This window comes from Miscanthus floridulus, chromosome 1 (assembly GCF_019320115.1).
Source record: "Miscanthus floridulus cultivar M001 chromosome 1, ASM1932011v1, whole genome shotgun sequence".
In the NCBI taxonomy this organism is placed as follows: domain Eukaryota; kingdom Viridiplantae; phylum Streptophyta; class Magnoliopsida; order Poales; family Poaceae; genus Miscanthus; species Miscanthus floridulus.
In genome coordinates this window covers 181,418,770-181,438,900 of record NC_089580.1, presented here as the reverse complement: position 1 = coordinate 181,438,900, position 20,131 = coordinate 181,418,770, and the positions used below count along the sequence as shown (strand labels likewise).

The window sequence follows — 20,131 nt, the reverse complement described above, 5'->3', positions numbered from 1 at the left end:
CTAGCTGGGATACATTAGTTCACGAATCGTCATTTTCGTGAGACAGTATAACTTGGCTATGGTACAGCACCATAGTAAGAGCTGAAAGATTAAAGATAGTGAAATAGTTCTGATTGCTTAACCCTTCCTTAAAAGTAGAACATGTGCTTACCTAGAATGGTTAGCTAATGAAGTAATCATGACTGGTAATAAAACTTGACTCTAAGGATGAACTATTAGTAATGCTTTCCACAAACAAAAAGAAAACAACAAACCCATATTGCCTATCATATCCTTGAGAGTCGGGATACTATTCTCACTAGTCGAGTAAGTCTTGCGAGTATATTGTGTACTCAGGGTTATTTTACCCCTGTTGTAGGTGTAGCTTGAGGAGTAGCTCTTGTGTGGAGGATTCTTCTAGTGGGCACATACGGATCCTTGTATCATTTCCGCTAGATGTTTATTTTCATTCCGCTATTCAATTATCACACTTTGAACTCTGGTATTATAATAAATAATTTCCAAGAACTTTTATTGTATGAAATGAACTAAGTATTGTAAGCTCGTACTTATTATTGGATTCTGGATGTAAAACGTGGATCGTTTCGAGTTCTCTCTTAGGGTGTGCTCGACGGAACTGACTGATGTAGCTCACTTTCGAGGTGCTTAGTATCTAGTGGAAGACGAACGCCTCTAGTATCTAGTGGAAGACGAACGCCTCCGAAAGCGTGTTATTTCAGACGGTTCTACCACAGTAGTCCACTCCCCGAATATAGGTGCAAGTAGGGTCCGATTACGAAGGTAGAACGAGCTCTGCCCTCAATCTTTCTTAGTAATATCCCTTAGGTGTAGATATGATGATGATCTTAGCTATGATTACTAGGTGTAATTGCACTAATCAAATGTATGCTTTGACTTGTAATTAAGAATGACTTAGAAATTATATCTCTAATATTTTATCTGACCATGCTAATTCTATAGAAAGGAGTGCTCTGAGTGATTTATCATTGTCATTACTTATCATTTATACATCTATTATCTTATGACTTATCCCTGTTGTGAGTAGAATATTGGCTATGTTTTATTTCTCCTTCAATAGTATAAGTTATCAATACATATCCATGCTAGACCTTTCTTGTGGTAAAAATATAAATAACGATACCTGAAATACTCTCGGATAAAATGCTACAATGATATATTATCTGTGCGCTTGCAGATACTTTGTATTCATATATTTATATATATTCTCTCTAGTCACTTGCATTAATAAGAATTGCTTAGTGCAATTCTAGTAATACTATGTAGTACCAACACATATCTCTAGCATCATCACTAGGGATGACAACCTAGTAAAGCTAGGAGGTATAGGTTTATGATAGGTGGCTAAGTACTTAAAACAAATGACACGTTAATAAACACCAACAGAGCACCAGTCGTCGCTCGCCGTCCGATTTGGAGCGCCCATGACGCCCGTGCCCTAGCGCGCCCCATGTGGCTCCTCCATCCCTTCCCTCCAGCGGCGATGGCGACGGCGGTGGCGGCCGAGCTCGCGGAGATGACGGCGGCAGAGGTAGGCATCCTCCTCCTCATGTGCACGCCGTCTTCTTCTACAGTTCCGGTGCGGTGGCTAGGGTTCCGGCGAGCTCTCTCCCTCTTTCTTCTCCAACTCCGGCGGTATAGAAGGGCCCGGGCGGGGGGAGGTAGCTTGGCCAAGCGGTGGGGATGGTGGCCGGACGACTTAGGGGAGCTGGCGGTAGCAGGGGCGGTCGAGCCAAGTCGGGGAGGGGGAGGCTCGCCGGAGTCGAAGAAGATGGTGGAGGGCGAGTTCGCCGGAGCTAGAGAAGATGGCGGTGGTGTGGAGAGGGGAAGAGCCGACGAACCCTAGGGGCTACGGTGGGGCGGTGGCCGACGGCGAGAATGAGGACAAGCCGGAACGGCGGCGGGCAGCTGGAGGAGGAAAATGAATAGTGCAAAAAAAACAGGTGTGGGGCAGGGGCCAAAACACCTGATTGGCGGAAAATTGCCAAGGCAAATGCATCTAGGTCACCGGAGAGCCGCAACACATCCGCCTCCTTCTCCACTCCGACGGGTGCCGGAGCGTCGTTGGACTCGCTGCACATCCTCATCCTCCTCATCTACATCGAGTGTTGGAGGCGCCAGTGTCTCCCTGTTCCCATCCGCATGGCTGGCGCCCGGCAGTAGCAACTCCTCCACTCCACTCTGCCGGCAGCAGTGCTGGTGCCCAGTGCCTCCTCCTCAACGGGGACGGCTAGTTGCGGTGCTGGCATCTCCACTCGAATGGCCGACTGCGGGCTGCAACAGCCAACACTGACATCTCCACTGTCGTTAGGAAGATTGACAACAAAAAAAAAAGAGAGAAAAGAAAAAAAAAGGGCAGTATAGTCATTTGATTTTTTTTATTTATAATGTAAAGCTATTTTATCAAATATGATAATCAAAGCTGCTAGTAAAGCTAAAACACACCACACACACACAAATAACTGAAGCTGAGCTGTGAAAAAAAAGGCCTAAGCCGCAAGTCTGCACGGCAACATCCAGGCGTTACGAAACGAAGAATTTAACGCTGCCAAGACGCGGAAAGCCGAAACAAAAGAAACGGCCACCGCCGCACCCTTCGGTTTACGCCTTCTTCTTTGTTGCGCGCACGACTGCCCCTCCCCCTCCTCTCCCCCCTCCAGAGAAGAGAAGGTGGCGCTGCCGGCCAGCTGCCTACCTGCCCAGCGAACCGCGTCGCCTCCGTCACCGCTGTCCGCTACCTCTCCTCAACCGCGTCGCTGCTTCGTTTGCCTCTGCGGCCGCGAGGGCGGCAGGCTCCGCCGTGGGCCTCTGCCTTCCTCTAAAAGGTATGACCTCTGGTCTTGCTCGCTCCGGTCCGGTAGGCTTTGTGTGATCGCTTTTGATTCGCCTGGTTTCCCTGCGTTCCGCGATGTGGTTTGGTTGCTGGGGGTTCACTAGGACGCCGCTTCGGGTTGTTCTGTGTCTGTTCTTTGTTTGAAAAGAGTAAATTTGACTAAGAAAGATGAAGTTTTGATGTCAAATAATCTCGTCGCCATATATATTTTCATTTCAGTTTGTTTTCCTAGCAATTGCGCTGGCTGCTGGCACGATGCATAGGTCTTTCAGTCTTTGGTTAAATTTCTGTAACTTAACAACGATTCTGCTTGGTGTAATACGCGTTGAAAATTGGATTTGGTCTTTCTGAATTCGGTTCCTCCGGTTAGTGATTTCTTTTCCAAGGACGACAATTTCTTTTCAAGGACGACAAATTGCCATTGAAAGTGTGCCACATTTTAAGATTAATGCCGCTGGTCCCCTTGTTCGGGTGTTTTTCTTTTACGTATTTTCCGTGGGGACTTTGGTTGGTACTATCTCGCGCTTTTACTCATCATTCAAGTCCTTGCAATCTCGAGCTGGAAAGACAATGCTGGAGCAGTGTGGTCTAGACTCTAGACAGCTTGGCTAGGAAAAAATAGCTTTTCTTTAATGATAGGTTAATTGGATGACGTATTTGTGGAGGAGTGGGATCTTCGATATGATCTCTGCCCAATTCTGTTCGTGTTTGTACAGGTGGATTACCGTATATTTAGTTCAAACAGTTTTTTAGACCGATCTCTTCCTCTATTTTCATCTTGACTAGTAGTGGAGTGGCCAAATCTGCTCTTTCGTAGGACAACGATCCAAGTTACGATAAGATACATAATTCTTGAATTGGGCATCTTTTGTCGCTTGTGGCTCTTGTATTGTCCAATACGTATTTGGATTTGTTATAGTAATCAAGTATGACAGGGACAGTAATCAAGTATGACAGGGGCAGCTTGATTTAGAAATCCTAGTTTAGACACAGATAGTTGAATTCTTATTTGGTGTTCTGTCACATTCTGGCTGCTCCATTGCTTCTATCGAGAGGAACCTATCAGATCTTTATGTTCATCCCCTCCTCTATCTCCTCTTTCTATAGAAATTCTGTAAATATGGTTGGTGGTGGGCACTTTATTGGTTAAGCAAACTGGTCATGATGTGCACTTTATTTTTTAATATTGAATTTATGTGTGATGTGACTGATGACTAAGAAATATTGCTGTCTTGATGACTTTGTTTCCTTTCAAATCCAGGCCAATTTCTCAACATGGAATTTGAAAGCACTCTTTAACAATTGCTTATTGAACAGCACGGTACCTGGTTTTAGGAGGTATGCTTCTGATGATGTGCAAATATTTTTTTTCTAATTTATTGAATTAGGTTTATTTTTTTCTTAATTTTCATTCAAGGACTTCAGCTCTGCAGAAGTAAAGTATCATTTCAACTTGGCAGAAGTAGACTATTAAGGCAACTAAGATTTATTTTTGTTTGGTTGAATAGTTAGTTTTGTGGTGTGAATCCTCCACTTACTATTCAGTAATCTATTGAAGCATTAGCGACCTATTGATCTCGCTCAAGTTTGAGTGATTGTCAAAGATGGTTGGAACCAGTATAAATTCATCTTTTATTTTATTTTTTGTAGATTCTTAGTGTGTGGCTGTGCAAAGGTCTCGAAATAACAAATGCCCTTTGTTGCAACAGCTTAAAACCTATCGAGTTCAGAAGGAAGAAAATTCATCTGACACCAGCACCATCTCAGCTACTGAAAGACTTCAATGTCCAAAGATTTGGAAAAAGGTTCACCTAGTGGCACCACACCTACGACTTCAGTTTCATCTCTAGAGTCAAAAAAGCATGAGAAGACTGTACCAAATTATCTCAGAGCTACTAGAGGCTCGTGCCATGATTTTTGCAAGTATGGACACAAAAATCCTTCAGAAGAGGAGCCGGGTTTTTCTGGAGGAAGAAGAAAGAAACTTCCTGCTCATCTGAATAATTTGACACTACACAGATCAGCTATCTTGGATAGGTCCAAGGATGTCAAAAATAGGAGTGTATCACTAGCCAAGTCGAGCATATCTCTGGGTGAAGCTGAACGTTTTGCACCCAAGAAAGCATCAGCAAATCGAAAAGGTGTTACATCCAGTGAGCATATGGTTCCCAGGACAGCTACACCATCTCAACATAAATCTCTGAACTCTGATGGAAGAAAGATGCATTCAATTGTTGCACAGAAGGCTCCAACAAATCTAAGGCGTTCAAATGGAGTTCCAAAAATTGATAAAAAAGAAACAACGCCGGCCAAGGGGGCTATATTTCCTGCCAAATCAAAGTTTCCAGAGAAGACCTTGCTGGAGAAATCTAGAAATGTGGATAGAGTCACAATGGCTAATCAATCATGGCACAAGAGGCCAGCTTCTTCTACCACTAAGCTCAACATAGTTAAACAGGGGCCTCTTGCATCTCAGGCTTCTAGCAAGCATCTACTTTTAAAACATAAAAATACTCAGGAGGGACCTGTTGCAGCAAATATTACTAGAATGCATGCTAAATCTGGACAAAGTCCTAAAAGGTCAAGCAATTCAAATATAAATGGGAAGGAAGGCTCAGATATGCCCAGATCACCCCTCTCTTTGGAACCCAAGCTGACTGCTTCTGTGGAAGTACAAATAGATGATCCACAAATTGCAGGGTATTATATCGATTCAACATTGGCTGAACTCTCTTCAGCTATTACAGAATACGTAGACAATTCTCAACCAGCACCAGAAGAAACAAGTAAATCCATTTCAGAGGACGATGGGATGGGAATAACTGAAAAGAGCAAAGTATTAGTAGGTGAAGCCCTCCTGGAAAGCACCATTGCCCTTGAGCTGCAGCAATCATTATTAGATGAAAAGGAATTCAGTGCTATCCTAGGTGAATCTGATCTAGAACATAAACTACCAGAGCATAATATTGTTCATAATCAAGCTTCAAAGGATTATGACAGCCAAATAGATTATGCAACTCTTTGTCAATTACCAGAACAAGTAACAACTGTGGAAAATGCAGATGTGTATGACTTTATATCAACTCAAAGTAATTCAAAAATTGAGGATGATCAAGTTCAAGTTGAAGTCAATGCGTCTGTGGAGTCTCTGATCTCTGAAGGTAAGGAAGAAATGGAACTTCATGGAGATTTTGAAAGATCTCCAGGGCTACTGGTGGTTGACAAAAAACATAATGAGGAGCCTGAGTCTTGTCTTGATCTTTCTTCTGGAAATGCAGCAGAGAATGATACGGCTGGTGAAGTTTTTGACAGTAGGATGAACAACAGTGCTTCTCACTGCCAATCAATTTCAGAAACTTCATCAGATGGTGGACTTCTTGAAGAGCCTAAGTCCATGCTAATTGAACCAAGTGTTTTTGCTGGTGATGAGTTAGCAAGTATCAGTAATGAAAATACCTCTGAACAGGGCGGACTGAAATCAAGGATATTTATTACTCATCAGTCACCAGAAGAACTATCGGATAATGAATTTTATGAAGAGTATGATTTTGAATTAAGTGAATCAGATGAATCTGGTACAGAGGATGAGGAGACAACAATCAACAAAAATAGGGATGAATCTCTGAAGTCTGGTGGCCAAAGATCAAGAAGAACCTCAGCACTTGAATTGGATGATGCTAGTCTCACACCTTATAAATTGAAGTTTAAGAGGGGTAAAATTGTAGAACTCCCACCAGACATCATTGGCCCAAGGAGACTGAAATTTAGAAGAAAGTCTGCAAATGAAGCTTCAAATCGTGAAAGCCAACCAGCTAGAAGGATTTACAGAAGGAACAGCACCAGTAATGCTGTTCCTACTGATGTGGAATCTCCTGGTGTGAAACTGCGACATCAAGATGCACAGGAGAAGAAAGATGCACAAGGATTGTTCAATAATGTAATTGAAGAAACTGCAAGCAAGCTAGTTGAGTCCAGGAAAAGCAAGGTAAAAGCTTTAGTTGGTGCTTTTGAAACAGTGATTTCTCTCCAGGATGGCAAACCCACATCATCCACAGCACAAGCTGGTAATTCACAAGATTCAATTCCTGATGATGAGGGAAATGGACCTGAGGAAACTGGATAGAATTTGCAGGCCTCTGAAAGGTTTCAATCTTTGCACTCGTGTTTGGGTCTCCTCTTTTATTTGGTTCCAGAGTCGGATCTGATTGGAAGGATTTTGTTCAGTTTATACAACAAATTTTCTCCTGTAGAACGACGACAGTTGCGGAAAAAGGTTTACAGTCAGTATATAGTAATGTGTTCAACGGAAGGAGTGCTTTGAAGTCTACTTCACTGTAAATCAAATGAGACACTGTAAAACCAATTGTGCTTTTGTTCGGCTTGGGTTTCCTAAATGCAATATTCAAAGAGTTGGTTTTGCTGCACCTACCTCTGATTTGGTTTTCACCGTGGTGGTAGTATTGTTTGTATATCAAACACTCTGCTATGAGAATCCTAAATTCTGTTCTTTCTGATGAATATATGTACTCATTTCTCATTGTTCTTGGGGCAGTTCCTACTCCATGCTTCATCTTCAATGTTGATGCATGGCTTTTTTTATTTCTTAACTCCACATCCTTTAAATATGTTGATGTTGCTTTCAGTGGAATGCGTCAATATGTTGCGTGTTGGATACAACTCTACACTCATAACTTGTCAAAGCCAAATACATATATAGTACAATACAGCACGTCACTATTGTGTGCCTTTTCCAACTGTTCAAATCACACGTCTTTCATTTGGTTCCAAATTTCAGCGTATTAAACTATTCTCAAAAGCAAGCACATGTGTGGGAAGGCTTTCCTGTGGATCGTATCTTGCGCGCCTTCTCTTTGATCTTATTCTCATCGTTGTATTTTCGTTCCTCTGCCATTGACCTTGCTCCTCCAGCAATTTTGCTGATCCTTGTCATCTCCTGGTTGTATTCTTCTAGTGCTTTTGCTCTCTTTCTGTCCAGCTCAGTCTGCAAGTTAAGAAGCTCAGCTCAGGTCTCCTCAAACAATGTGGTTTAATCAATTATTTATCATGATGAATTCCTAGCATTATCATTTTTTGGGTTTGGGGCTTGTACCACAGATGCTTTCGACGAAGGAAATATTGAATTAATAGTGCAGTGTTCTTTAAACTATGAATGAACTAACAAAATTAAAACCTCTTTCTTTTCTTTTTGGCGTCTCGCCTTCACCTTCTTCTCAGTTTCCCATTCAGCTATGGTCTCCATCATCTTTTCATACCTAAATTTGAAGTCCATATCAGCATAACTTCAATCAAATGACCTTCAGAATCTAAAATAAATCATACTCACTCCTCTTTAACTCTTGCAAGCTTTGCCTTCTCCCATTCATCAGCCTTAGATCCCGTGCCGCCAATAGCAGTTACTCCTGCTGCGTCTTCTCCATTCCATCTAGAATGATATGATGTGGCTGGCCTGACGGCCGAGGGCGCTTTCTGAACAGCCTGTTCTTGCTCAAACTTCTTGCTTCCTTTCCTGTCTGCTGACTTGCTGGAGGATCCTGAACCCTTCTTCACACTCAGAGAAGTTTCAAGTATCTTGGGTGCCACCTTGTGATCTGCAGGCATATCCTCAGGCATTCCAGGTGCTGGTTTCAGTGGCCTCCTCACCGATACGTTAACTAAGGATATTTCATTCAGCATTGTCACAAAGAGATTTGCAGGCTATATAGTACAGGTAGCAAAAGAATGGGAGTAACCGAGTAAGGTAGAACAATTTTTACACTACCTGGACCGTCATCGTCGTGTTCTAGAGGCTCTTTGCCGCTAAACCATCTTGCGATTTTGTTGCCTCCAGCAGGTTTTTTGGTGCTTTCACCTCTCTTGACTGGCGACAGGGCTGGGGGCACCTCCTCAATGGGGACAGACTTCTTCTGAGTTGCAAGCTTCTCTTCACTGGCAGCGATTGCAAATGCTGCCGCTGCAATTGTGGCTGCGAATGCAGCATCATATTCTCCACTGCTGTTCATTTCCGCTGGACGTCACAAACCAATTTGTCAGATTGTTTTCCCGAAACTGCCGGTAGGATTCTGACCATCTTGTATTGATAAATTTTGTTAGATATTGTCGTTTCAGTTGGATGGTTTTGTTTCTTTCAAGAAAATGAATCGTTTCAATAACAGTTTTTTTTTTAAAAAAAAAACACTGTCAGAAAATGGGGAAAACTTAGTTGCATTCTACACATCCATGTGAAGAGTGTTTTTTCCTTCTAATTCAGAACTTCTGGATTTTTTAATGCTCCACGATTTACCTTCTAATTTTTATAACGCTGATCATAACGAGATAGCACTATGATCTTATCAGTCTCAAAAACAACAATAGAAGTAAAAAAAAAATTGGATAGTGCTTGACATAATTACAAGTTTACAACTGCTACCTTCTGTAAAATAAAATTATAACATTTTTGGTCCATCAAGGTACCTTCAAAACCGAAATAATCTGTGTGCTTTTTTTTAGAGTTCCAGGGAGAACACTCCCCTGTCCGTCAAATTTAGTGTTTGCGTTTAACAACACCCAGCATTAAGCATTTAAAAGCTCAGTAACACTAGAGTTTCTGCAACCAGACTCCTATCAGCCATTGCCCAAACTACAACTCAACACAGAGTGATCAGAAAACAAACAATAGCACGAGTTGTGGTGTGCAACTCCGTGCTTTTCATGTTTGTGAAAACCAAATCATCGCGTATTGATTGATCAGTTAGTTACCTCTTCCAATAGGCGTGCTTTCTATGGCTGAAGTCTGGCGTCCACCTCTACCTCCCTTTCCTACTCCAGAAAACCGAACCCTGCAAAATAACTGTGAAATCTGAATCTGATCGGACCTGATGATCACAAGAATGCAAGGCCCTTCCCATTCTAAATCCCCAAAACGCGCCACCTGAACTTTCCGCTCTTTATTAGCCAAAATAACCGTTTTCACCTCAACTTTTTAAGGAGGGAGATTTAAGAGCCACCAGGCCCAAGGTACAATATGAGATAAATAAAAAAAGAGAAAACAATCCGAAGCCAGCCAAACAGATGAAAGATCAAACCCTTCAGCAGATCGAGGTCCGGGTCCTGCTGCGTGCACCTGTTTTACCTCAGCTTCTTCGAGTCGCCGTCCATGGCGCGCAACGTATTTGTAGAGAAGCCCCAATGGCAGGTTCCAAGGCACAAGAAGTCGCAGCTTCAGTGACAAGCGAGAGCCTCGTATTTAAAACTGCTTGCTTGCATTGCATATAGAGGCGGTGAACCAAAGGCAGGAGAGTGCAAGCAAAACTGTTGTCTTGGAGGCAGACAATAGGAGTGGAAATGGGAATGGGATCGCTTTACCCCTATGTAAGCCTTCAAGAATCCAGCGCGTGATATTCTTCCCTCCGTTGTACCGCCTCCGGTGCTGGCTCAATTCTCAAGACAGCTAGCTGATGCCTGATGGAGTGTGCCTAATTCCTTTGTGACATTCAGAGGATAACTTTTGTCGGCACGAATCGGCATCTTCGAGGGGGCTACGTTTGGTAACTATTCGAGGTTCCTGTACTATGAACATAGCTAGCAAGGAATCATTCCAGCTTTGCTCATCAGTTACAGATGTCAGTGCAATGTTCGAAGTTCAAAGTACTCGTTCGCTGGAATTTCAGATTCACTGCCCTCTGTCCTCTTGGGCTAATGAAGGAACAACGGTGTGCTTTATCAGTTATCACATATTAGTGCTGAATCTGTCCTGTGATGGTGGCAGCCTCTGGTAGGTGGCCTTTTGAAATTAAAGAAGCCACTTTATGCCATCTTAGTGCCCTGGAAAGAGGATGGGTTTATCTTTGTTCCTAACACAAGAGATACTGATTTACTACTCCAAGATTTTGTTCTCGCAGAAGTAACTAGCAGGTCAAATAGATGAGACAGATAATAGTGGCAATGTAAGCCCACAACGCATCGGTTATTTTTGTCGTTTCAGTGCTCACAGATCGTCACTCAGAATCAGGCGTCATTTACAGCCGAGGATCCATAGTTCATATTGCCAAGCCACAAGGCTGACATGGTTGTATCACCGATCAGTCTTACACTACGTCGAAATGCTACACTAACCTTTTTTTACCCGAAAAAAATAAATTATTAAACCCATCAAAACTGGGTTGAAACTACTGGGCCGATTTGGAGTCTGGACGGACTAGGATTTTCGTTGGGCTAAACCAAATATTCAGGCCCGCTAATAAGAAGGCCCATTTATTTAATACATCCGCCCTAATCCCCTCATCCACACACCACACTGCTCCTCTCCCACTGCCTGCCTCCTCTCTACTCACGGTTACTCCCCACCTCTCCAATCCATCTGGGAGTGTAATTTTCCACCCAATTCCGTCGATTCTCCGTTTTTTGGATTGGTTCCTCTCCCAGATTAGCGAAGAGAGCCTCCGCGTGTTGATGAAATATCTGGATTTCGTTACCATTCGCGGCGGCCATGGCTACAGTTTGGAGCGGCTGCAGCACGAGCTACGGCTCCTTCGGCCAAGAGCTGCCCCCGCGCGGCAAGGGATGCGGTGGTGATGGCACAAAATTCCGTCCGCGAAGCGGAGGCCAGATCAGTGGCGACGCCCGCCTGGCACAAGGTCTAAGCGCCGCCATGGTTACGGTCGGAGCTTGCGTTTGTAGGGCGGCTCCATGCTTACTTGATTCGGAGGTCGACGGGAAGGAGGACGTCGGCGTTGGGTTTTGGGCCGTCGATGGTGAACGGCACGCTGATGGCCATGATGGTGGCAAGAGGCGCGGGCCGCGTCGGCGTCCGACGAGGCCGACCGTTTTTCAGGAGGAGGTGGGCGCAAGAAGTGCTCCACCGGCGATGGCGTCGGAGCCGGACAGGAAATCTGAGCATGGGGCGTCGAGGCTGCACTTCTTGGAGGAGAGGGACGAGGCGACGCTGTCCAGAAGGTTGATAAAGCTCAGCCAAAACAACAAGGTCAGGAGTGCCACTGAGCTGTTTGATTCAATGCGCGCATCTGGGCTGCAGCCAAGCGCACGTGCCTGCAACTCCCTGTTAGCTTGCTATGTGCGGAGAAGTTCATTGGCGGATGCAATGAGGTTGTTTGAGTTCATGAAGGGGAAAGGAATGGCAACAGGGCAAACGTATACCTTGATACTCAAGGCTGTTGCGAGCAATCAGGGTTATGTTTCTGCATTGGAAATGTTCAATAAGATTGAGGAGGAGGAAGATTCAAAGAAAATCATTGATGTGATTGTTTATAATATAATGATATCTGTGTGTGGAAGAGCAAAAGAATGGATGCTTGTGGAGAGACTATGGAGAAGGCTAGAGGAGAATTCTTTGAGTGGGACTTTGCTGACATATGATTTGTTAGTCAGCATATTCGTGCAATGTGGACAGTCTGAGTTAGCAATTGTCGCATATCAGGAAATGCTCCAGAGCGGACTAGATCCGAGCGAGGATATAATGAAGGCTATCATTGCTTCCTGCACTAAAGAAGGGAAGTGGGAGTTTGCACTGTCCACATTTAGTAGAATGCTGAGTGCTGGCATGAAACCCAGTTTAATTTTGTTCAATTCAATTATCAACTCACTAGGGAAGGCTGGTCAAGATGAACTCGCCTTTAGGATGTACCGTCTTCTGAAAAAATCAGGCCTTAAGCCTGATCAATATACATGGAGTGCACTGTTGTCGGGATTATACAGGTATGGGCGATGCTGGGACTGCCTAGAGCTTTTCCAAGGAATCAAAGCCAAGCATCCGACGCTCTTAAATGATCATCTCTACAACATTGCTTTGATGTCTTGCGAAAAGCTTGGTCAATGGGAACATGGTTTGCAGCTGTTGTGGATGATGGAAAAAAGTGGACTGAAAATATCAGTGGTATCTTACAATCATGTGATAGGTGCTTGTGAGGTTGCTAGCGAGCCAAAAGTTGCTCTTAAAGTGTACCAGCGCATGATTAATCAAAGGTGTTTGCCAGACACATTCACACATTTATCTGTTATACGAGCTTCCATCTGGGGATCTCTTTGGACTGAAGTGGAGGATATATTAGAGGTAATACTTCCTTTTGTCATTATTTTATCTATGTTCAAGTCTTGAATTCCCATTTGCTTAGATGTGGGTTTTTGTACTGCTCTCGTACCAAAGGATTGGACGGGTGGCACTCTGACTTTGGTTCTTCAATGCTACGTTTATTGTTGCTTAATTATTTAGCAATCTTCTATGGTTAGTACCAACACTATGGCTGGACACGAAGATGAAAATCCCTCTTAGACATGGTTTCTTTTCCAGTTTTTCTTGGTCATTCGAATGGCTTCTTGTGCACAACTGCACCTGAATTTGAACAAATGCCTTCTTGTGCATAACTGCACCTGAATTTGAAGAATTAGCAATGTGTAGCTTCCATTAGATTTCTGTTCTTGACACTAGTGATATTCATTTCGAACCACATGGTTAATTTTGTGATCCAGTTATTTGGTGTATGCATTCTTTAGCCTCAAAAACAATGTTCATATGGTTCCATTTATCTATATTTGGGGAGGAAAAGAGAAGATTTACAGAAAATTGCTCATTGTTCTGACCCTATCCATTATTTGAACATCAAGGACAATGGCTGTCTAAACTAGTGAGCATTAAGAACGCTGGAGCAACATCGTATTAGTATAAAGTATGGATTATATTATGGATGTTGGGCCTGCAGAACATTATGGATGTTAAACTACTGAGCATTAAGAACGCTACAAAGTATCAGCACGCGGTGCATTATGGTTTATGGATGCTGAACTTGCAGAACATCATACTATACTAGTTTACTGAATCATTCCGTCGAACCTGGTTGCAGTCTTGGTGCTTTCAAATCCAGGTTTCATGTTTCATTCATTCATGAATGCCCTAGTGATCTAATAAATTTTTTGAACTGCCTGCAGGAGGTGGCTCCAGACTCTTCGATCTACAATGCGGTCATCCATGGGCTGTGTTTGCGAGGCAAGATCGGGCTGGCCAACAGGGTGTACGCCAAGATGCGGAGCATTGGGCTCGTACCGGATGGCAAGACGAGGGCGTTCATGCTTCAGCACATTGCTACGGACTAGGACTAGCCCCATGAAACACAGCCCTATGAAATGCGCGAACGCGCTTGTATACAGGATCAAAGGTGGTAGAGCATAATTGTTGAGCTGGACACTGTATAGGCACTCAACATTTCAACTTGTCCGCAAAGGATATTGTATAGGTACCACGACAATGGGTCGAGCGGAAGCTGGCAGTGCCGGTGCACAGATTCTGCATATGTTTCTCCTCACTGACATCCTGCTGCCCCTTGCCAACGATGACGGGGTCCCGTTCCACCGTGGATGCCGCCGGCGCCGGTGCCCGGCGGCTGGCGGCCAAGATGAACCGTGCGGACTTGGGGTCGACGGGCTTGGCTTTTCTGTAGCGGCTGGTGCGCGCTCGTGGAACCACTGATACTTAGGAATTGCGCGCGTCTGCTGGAGTGCTGGTCCTCCGGTGGTTCACCTCGGTCTTTCGCGGATTTTGCTCAGGCTCGTACAGTTGTCTTCAGATGGTTTGTACGGCGCCTTCCCCAGAGGGTGGGTGTACGGCCTTGGCGCCTTGCACGAGCTTCGCTTGAAGTTTCCTTGAAAGGAGCATAGTGGACAGACACACATCCAAACTAGCCACGATGCCGAGGTTTTAAAGTCCGGATCGGAGGTATTGCCAGAAAAAGTAAGAAATAGCTGATGGTCTATACAAACCGAACCTGAGTTCCGGTAGTTGATTTGTTTCCTCCAAACTTAAACATTTATTTAGTGCTTGTTTAGTTCCCAAAGTGTTACAGTAGCCATCCCATCGAATCTTGCGATACGTGTATGGAGTATTAAATGTAGACGAAAAAAAAAACTGATTGCACAGTTTGATTGGAAATTGTGAGACGAACGTTTGAGCCTAATTAGTCCATGATTGAACACTAAGTACCAAATAAAAACGAAAGTGCTACAGTAGTCAAGTTCTCAAAATTCGTTAACTAAACGCCTTATATTTATACCTAACGTTACCTTGGTGCACGCGGCGGCAAGCTGGATTCTTGGACTGAAGCTGAAGCAACAGGAAGGCACCCTCAACTGCTTTCTGACGCACGCACCTGGGTCGTGGTTACCTACGAGCCAACGGATTCAGGTTTGCACAACGATCATGGTGGAGCAAAACCACCTTGTACGGCGACAGGATAAACAAGTCATTGAGCCGGGACACGAGACAACCAACCATCAAATCCCGTTCGCTGGTTTGAATTTTGGCTGAAACTGGCTGAAAAATACTGTTCCGGCTGAATTATTGTGAGAGAAAAACACTGTTCCGGCTAAAAAAACAAGTCAAATTTAAGACAAGCGAACAGGGCAGTAAGCAACCTCTAGTCTACAGTGAACACACAAACCCCCAATGGGCAGTGGTCACAGTGTCACTGTCGGGCTGCTCTCACGTTCACCTAATTTCCACCTATTCCCACAAGTACAGCCAGACATCTATCTCTGTTTTCTGCAGAGCGGGTTGTGCATCTGCATCACTCGCACTAAAATTCTCATTCTCAAACTTCACAGCTACTGCTCCTCCTACATGATGCCGTCCAGCCAGTTTCAGCGTATGAGTTTCTTGGCGACGAAATCGTTGGCATCGAGACGAAACGAACCAACGGACGGACCGGACCACCTGAAGCTGAATCGAACAAATCACCGCTCGGTTACAGAGATTTTTTTTTTCGGAAAACGGCTACAGAGCCCGAGCCGGTAGGTATACTCTCCCGTGCTGCCGTCACGTGGCCACGTTGCTCCGCATCCGCGATTCGACGAGGCAACCAGCCGCTTTGCGGTGTTCTACTGCCGCGTAGCAGCGGCAGAGGCACCGACGGCATCCCAAAAGGCAGCCGACGTCTGGGGTCGGTTGGAGCCCCCGGGGATCGGTGGCCTGAGCTCCCAGTATACGCCTCCGGAGTCCGGATCCGCGGAGCCGACGGGCGAAGCTCCCGGGCTCTACTCTCCAGTACGCGGCTCGGTCGGGACCGGGAGCGAGGACTGGCGTCCTGCGTCGGCGGGATCGGCGTGCGAGGGGAGCGCTGAAACCTGCGCTTCCTTCTCCGGCGGGTGCCAGGTCCTGCTCGGGAGAGGTGAACTCTCCGCTTCCTTCTCCGGTTCAACAATGGCGTCTTTTCTTGGCATATGCATGTTGCTCGTGTGCTGTTGCTGTTCTGAATCGTTGGCCTGGTTTGCATTCATTTCCAAGAATATATGTGGTGTTCGGTTGCTGAATTCGAAGAGTTCCGGACGAACTTCGAGCTGCAAATTTAATTCCTCTCTCTTTTCGCTCCTACTAGTCGTAATGTTCCAAGAATTTGTTCCAGCGGAAATAGTGTGCTGAAGGAGATCATGACACACGTCTGGGTTGTGATTTTGCCTTCTAGGTAAGGTAGGAAACCAAACATGGAGCTGAGGCTGAGGCTGCTGCTGCTGCTGCTGCTTGCGCTCATCTGTCTGCATGCTCCCCGTTGGGCTTCGGCTCAGCAGCCGGAGGAGGCGACGGTTATAGTTAAAGGCTCCAGTAGGATTGCTGCCACGGATGACAACTACGTCTGTGCTACAATTGATTGGTGGCCTCCGGAGAAGTGCAACTACAATCAGTGTCCATGGGGCCAGGCGTCAATTCTTAATCTGGTATGTGCTTTATAGTTGTTTTTCTTCTCTTGTTATTGGTGGGCTACACAATGCTGTTTGGACTAACTTTTCATGCTGTCCATTCAGGATTTGGATCACCCATTTCTTGCTGAAGCCATTCAAGGTAGGCCCTTTGAGTTACATTCAGTGGTTGCCGGTTTCATATTTTTCATCCCTCGTGACTTTATACAAGGACCTAGTAGGCTGGTAGATTGTTGGCTAATTTGTTCCATGTCTCAGACAGTCTTTTTTTTTAATAAAAATTGTTAATTGTATCTGCAGCATTTGACCATTTGAGGATTAGGCTGGGAGGCTCCTTGCAAGACCGAGTTGTTTATGATGTGGGAACAGAAAGTCCATGCTCCCCATTCACAAATGTATCCAATGGCTTGTTTGGTTTCTCAGCTGGTTGCCTCGGTATGGATAGGTGGGACAAACTGAATGATCTATTTCAGAGAACAGGGTGAGACTTCTAATTTTAAGCTTTGTTGTTACCGCTACTGTGAGAACTTAAATTAGCCAGCATAACTTTTGCAGATGTTAACACGTTTCAACTCACATATTCCAAAACTTGTTATAGGACATGTCCAATTATGTGTTTTGGGTTTTGACAGTCTATGATTTTGTTGGTTCAGATGGTTATTGAGAAAAATAACTAAAAGCTATCCATTTCTACATATCTTTAGGAATACAGATTGTTAGCACATATGTAGGATGTGATAAGTTCAACCTCTCAATGTAACTGCATGTGCATCACATGTTTGTACACAGGCATCTGCATATAAATTGAATTTTCAGTCTTTTTTATATGGATTGGAAAAATGTTTCAACTCCCACTTGTCTGTTTATCTTATATATGAGGTTTCTGCATGCTAAGTGCAAGTAACTAATGGGTGAGCAACATCTATGTGCAGAGCAATTGTCACATTTGGTGTGAATGCACTCTATGGGAGGTATAATGTCCGGCGTTCCATCTGGGCAGGCAAATGGAACTCCACAAATGCATATGATTTTATAAAATACACAATCTCAAAGGGATACCCAGTTAGCTCTTGGGAATTTGGTAATACTATCTTTTCGCTACTGAAACATTCTGTGTCACTCCTTATATTCCAAGATAGAAGTTCTCCAAGTTTATGATGCATGAAATAAGGGGTGTCCCTCTCAAAAAAAAATGAAATAAGGGGTCAGCCAGTTTGTTTGAAAACTACATTTTTACACAGGCTCTTGTTTTGTCAGGCAATGAGCTGAGTGGGCATGGAATCGGAGCGAAAGTTGATGCTAAACTTTACGGAAAGGATGTAATTGAATTTAAATCCATCCTTCGGCAATTGTATAAGGCACCACTGTCCCAGCCACTCCTGTTAGCCCCGGGAGGGTTCTTTGATCAACAGTGGTATTCTCAGCTACTTGAGACTTCAGGTCATGGTGTTGTTAATGCCCTATCTCACCATGTATACAATCTTGGTGGAGGTATGTGATTTATTGTTTTGACTGTAATCTCGTCCGAGTAATCCTGTTTCATTGTTTCAAAACGATTGCACCTACTAAAATTCCATGATGATACAAATGCTTACGTAGGTACAACTACTCTAAGCTTATCCTCAAGGAATCTGAATAAATGGCTGAACAGTTGTAGTCTGAACTGTACCTTCTAATAGTCCATTATGATACAAATGCTTTCTTAGTCTGAACTCTCACCTCCCTGTTCGCTTGAACTTATCAGCCCGGCTTATCAGCGATGGTACAATGTTTTTTTTCTCACAACAAATCAGCATCAGCCGGCTTATCAGCCGTAGAAACCATCAGCCGTTTAAAATTTCGATCCTTCTAAATAAGTAAGTGCACCATAATTTGATTTGATGCCAAAGGACAAGTTATTTGACGGTTCTGTTATTTCAAAGGTACATTGTTTTAATTTGATTGCTTCTTTTTTTATATAAATTAATGTAAAGAGTGAAGGAATCATGCATATCAGATAAAATGTATAAACTACCCTTTCAAAATTTTCTCTTAAATAGCAAGGCCTTTCTTAGGAGATGTAGTATTAATCACTTTTATCGAGTCAGAATATATATATATATATATATATATATGCTTCTATGTTAACCAGGCATATCCATTTTATCATTAGCAATGCCAATTTATGTAATCAATACACAACATGCATCAACAATGACACTTCATTATCAGGGAATGATGTTCATCTTATAAGGAAGATCTTAGACCCAAAGTACTTAGATCGTGCTGAAGATACTTACAGAGACATGCAACTTACCATCCAAAGGCATGGAACATGGGCTTCTGCTTGGGTCAGTGAAAGTGGCGGTGTATTCAACAATGGTGGTCTACTGGTGTCAAATACATTCATCAACAGCATCTGGTCAGTTCTCTTTTTTTTCATGCGTGACATGAGTAACTCTGATGCTGGGGTCGAGTATGTTGTGTGAGTTTGTGATGGACTTCTCTTTTTATGAATGCAGGTATCTAGATCAGCTTGGGATGGCATCTCAGTACAACACAAAAGTGTTCTGCAGGCAGACTCTCATCGGTGGCAACTATGGACTGCTTGACACAGAAACTTTTCTGCCAAATCCTGATTACTACAGGCAAGGCTAGAGTTATGAAATTCTATAAAATGAATTATATCGGTGATTATAGACCGTGATTTGATATATATTTTGACCACTTTATCAGTGCTCTACTATGGCATCGGCTTATGGGCAATGGAGTTCTTTCAGTTGATATCAATGCACCACGTCAAATACGTGCTTATGCTCATTGTAGGAAACAACAGGTATGGGCTTGCACCCTCCCTTTTGTAAATCGGCTGTTTCTTTTTCAACAGAATTACCAGGGCAGTTAGGAAGATTTAATCTTATGTTACTAAATTTTGATTGATATGATAATTTTGTGGATTAGTGAACCATGTGTCTACAAATGACCACTCTGTTGGCTGAGAACACGATCAAGAGAGAGATTGAATTATGTTTGTTAGATTACCCATTCTGAACATGATTGCTTCAAAATGCAGCAAGGCATCACGCTTCTGTTGATCAACCTAAGCAATACTACTGGATACAACGTCACTCTCCTGAATGACATCAACGTCAGCCTCGGTAAAAGACCTGACTTTGAGAAGCGCAGTTCTTTCACACACAGGCTCAAGAAAGCAGTCTCATGGCTGGCAAGGAAACCACCAAGCAACACCAAGAGGAGGGAGGAGTACCATCTGACCGCCAAGGACGGTGATCTCCAGAGCAAGACGATGCTGCTCAACGGGGTCCCGTTAGAACTTGGAGATGCTGGCAGCATTCCAGCTATGGATCCGGTGCTCGTTGCCGTTGATTCGCCGGTACACCTAGCACCAACATCCATCGCCTTCGTAGTTCTACCCAAGTTTGAGGCCAAGGCTTGTTCTTGACACATGAGCTCTTGAAATAAATATTTTTGCTGCAGTATGCCTTGAAATGTTCCATCGGCCTATTTTGTGAAAGAAATCATATGACGTGGGGATAAAAACGGCAAAGCATTGTTGTGTGAGGAGGAAGCCACACTGTGAATTGT

At 43.9% G+C, this 20,131-nt stretch overlaps 4 protein-coding genes across 9 annotated transcripts; 3 read left to right on the top strand and 1 right to left on the bottom strand.

Annotated features, from left to right (window-relative positions):
* The first annotated feature begins 2,637 nt into the window (after positions 1-2,637).
* On the top strand, positions 2,638-7,389 carry LOC136550261 (uncharacterized). 2 transcript variants are annotated; one of them, XM_066541769.1, is made up of 3 exons: positions 2,638-2,843; positions 4,113-4,189; positions 4,561-7,389. In XM_066541769.1, the coding sequence occupies exon 3, from the start codon at positions 4,635-4,637 to the stop codon at positions 6,972-6,974; it is 2,340 nt and encodes a 779-aa protein (XP_066397866.1). In that variant the 5' UTR covers positions 2,638-2,843; positions 4,113-4,189; positions 4,561-4,634; the 3' UTR covers positions 6,975-7,389. The 2 variants fall into 2 exon arrangements, with proteins under 2 accessions (XP_066397866.1, XP_066397874.1); XM_066541777.1 differs by having other exon boundaries at positions 4,502-7,389.
* Positions 7,390-7,452: 63 nt separating this feature from the next.
* Positions 7,453-10,244, bottom strand: LOC136550273 (remorin-like). Of its 4 annotated transcripts, none has more exons than XM_066541795.1 (6): positions 9,981-10,244; positions 9,608-9,687; positions 8,631-8,876; positions 8,196-8,523; positions 8,076-8,124; positions 7,453-7,853 (listed from the first exon to the last, which is right to left on the bottom strand). In XM_066541795.1, exons 1-6 carry the CDS (start codon positions 10,004-10,006, stop codon positions 7,662-7,664), a joined length of 921 nt encoding a protein of 306 aa, XP_066397892.1. In that variant the 5' UTR covers positions 10,007-10,244; the 3' UTR covers positions 7,453-7,661. The 4 variants fall into 4 exon arrangements, with proteins under 4 accessions (XP_066397892.1, XP_066397883.1, XP_066397909.1 ...); XM_066541786.1 differs by having other exon boundaries at positions 7,459-7,853; positions 8,043-8,124; positions 9,981-10,229; XM_066541812.1 differs by having other exon boundaries at positions 7,461-7,853; positions 8,043-8,124; positions 9,972-10,226.
* Positions 10,245-11,151: 907 nt separating this feature from the next.
* On the top strand, positions 11,152-14,142 carry LOC136504276 (pentatricopeptide repeat-containing protein At3g29290-like). The gene is made up of 2 exons (XM_066499146.1): positions 11,152-12,917; positions 13,790-14,142. The coding sequence occupies exons 1-2, from the start codon at positions 11,337-11,339 to the stop codon at positions 13,952-13,954; spliced, it is 1,746 nt and encodes a 581-aa protein (XP_066355243.1). The 5' UTR covers positions 11,152-11,336; the 3' UTR covers positions 13,955-14,142.
* Positions 14,143-15,667: 1,525 nt separating this feature from the next.
* On the top strand, positions 15,668-20,035 carry LOC136550247 (heparanase-like protein 2). Of its 2 annotated transcripts, none has more exons than XM_066541758.1 (10): positions 15,668-16,004; positions 16,315-16,564; positions 16,652-16,688; positions 16,847-17,027; positions 17,479-17,627; positions 17,804-18,037; positions 18,758-18,947; positions 19,048-19,173; positions 19,262-19,361; positions 19,599-20,035. In XM_066541758.1, exons 2-10 carry the CDS (start codon positions 16,334-16,336, stop codon positions 19,986-19,988), a joined length of 1,638 nt encoding a protein of 545 aa, XP_066397855.1. In that variant the 5' UTR covers positions 15,668-16,004; positions 16,315-16,333; the 3' UTR covers positions 19,989-20,035. The 2 variants fall into 2 exon arrangements, with proteins under 2 accessions (XP_066397855.1, XP_066397847.1); XM_066541750.1 differs by having other exon boundaries at positions 15,669-16,020.
* The last annotated feature ends 96 nt before the right edge of the window (positions 20,036-20,131 follow it).

What these genes read in the sequence shown, in the direction of transcription:
- LOC136550261 (XM_066541769.1), top strand. Translation starts at nt 4,635, where the DNA reads ATGTCCAAAGATTTGGAAAAAGGTTCACCTAGTGGCACCACACCTACG.
- LOC136550273 (XM_066541786.1), bottom strand. Translation starts at nt 10,006, where the DNA reads ATGGACGGCGACTCGAAGAAGCTGAG. An exon ending in GGCGACTCGAAGAAGCTGAG is followed by an intron (nt 9,688 to 9,980) that starts GTAAAACAGGTG and finishes GTTATTTTGCAG; the next exon opens with GGTTCGGTTTTCTGGAGTAG. An exon ending in GCCAAAAAGAAAAGAAAGAG is followed by an intron (nt 7,854 to 8,042) that starts GTTTTAATTTTG and finishes CTTAACTTGCAG; the next exon opens with ACTGAGCTGGACAGAAAGAG.
- LOC136504276 (XM_066499146.1), top strand. Translation starts at nt 11,337, where the DNA reads ATGGCTACAGTTTGGAGCGGCTGCAGCACGAGCTACGGCTCCTTCGGC. An exon ending in AAGTGGAGGATATATTAGAG is followed by an intron (nt 12,918 to 13,789) that starts GTAATACTTCCT and finishes AACTGCCTGCAG; the next exon opens with GAGGTGGCTCCAGACTCTTC.
- LOC136550247 (XM_066541758.1), top strand. Translation starts at nt 16,334, where the DNA reads ATGGAGCTGAGGCTGAGGCTGCTGCTGCTGCTGCTGCTTGCGCTCATC. An exon ending in AGGCGTCAATTCTTAATCTG is followed by an intron (nt 16,565 to 16,651) that starts GTATGTGCTTTA and finishes CTGTCCATTCAG; the next exon opens with GATTTGGATCACCCATTTCT. An exon ending in ACATTCATCAACAGCATCTG is followed by an intron (nt 18,948 to 19,047) that starts GTCAGTTCTCTT and finishes TTATGAATGCAG; the next exon opens with GTATCTAGATCAGCTTGGGA.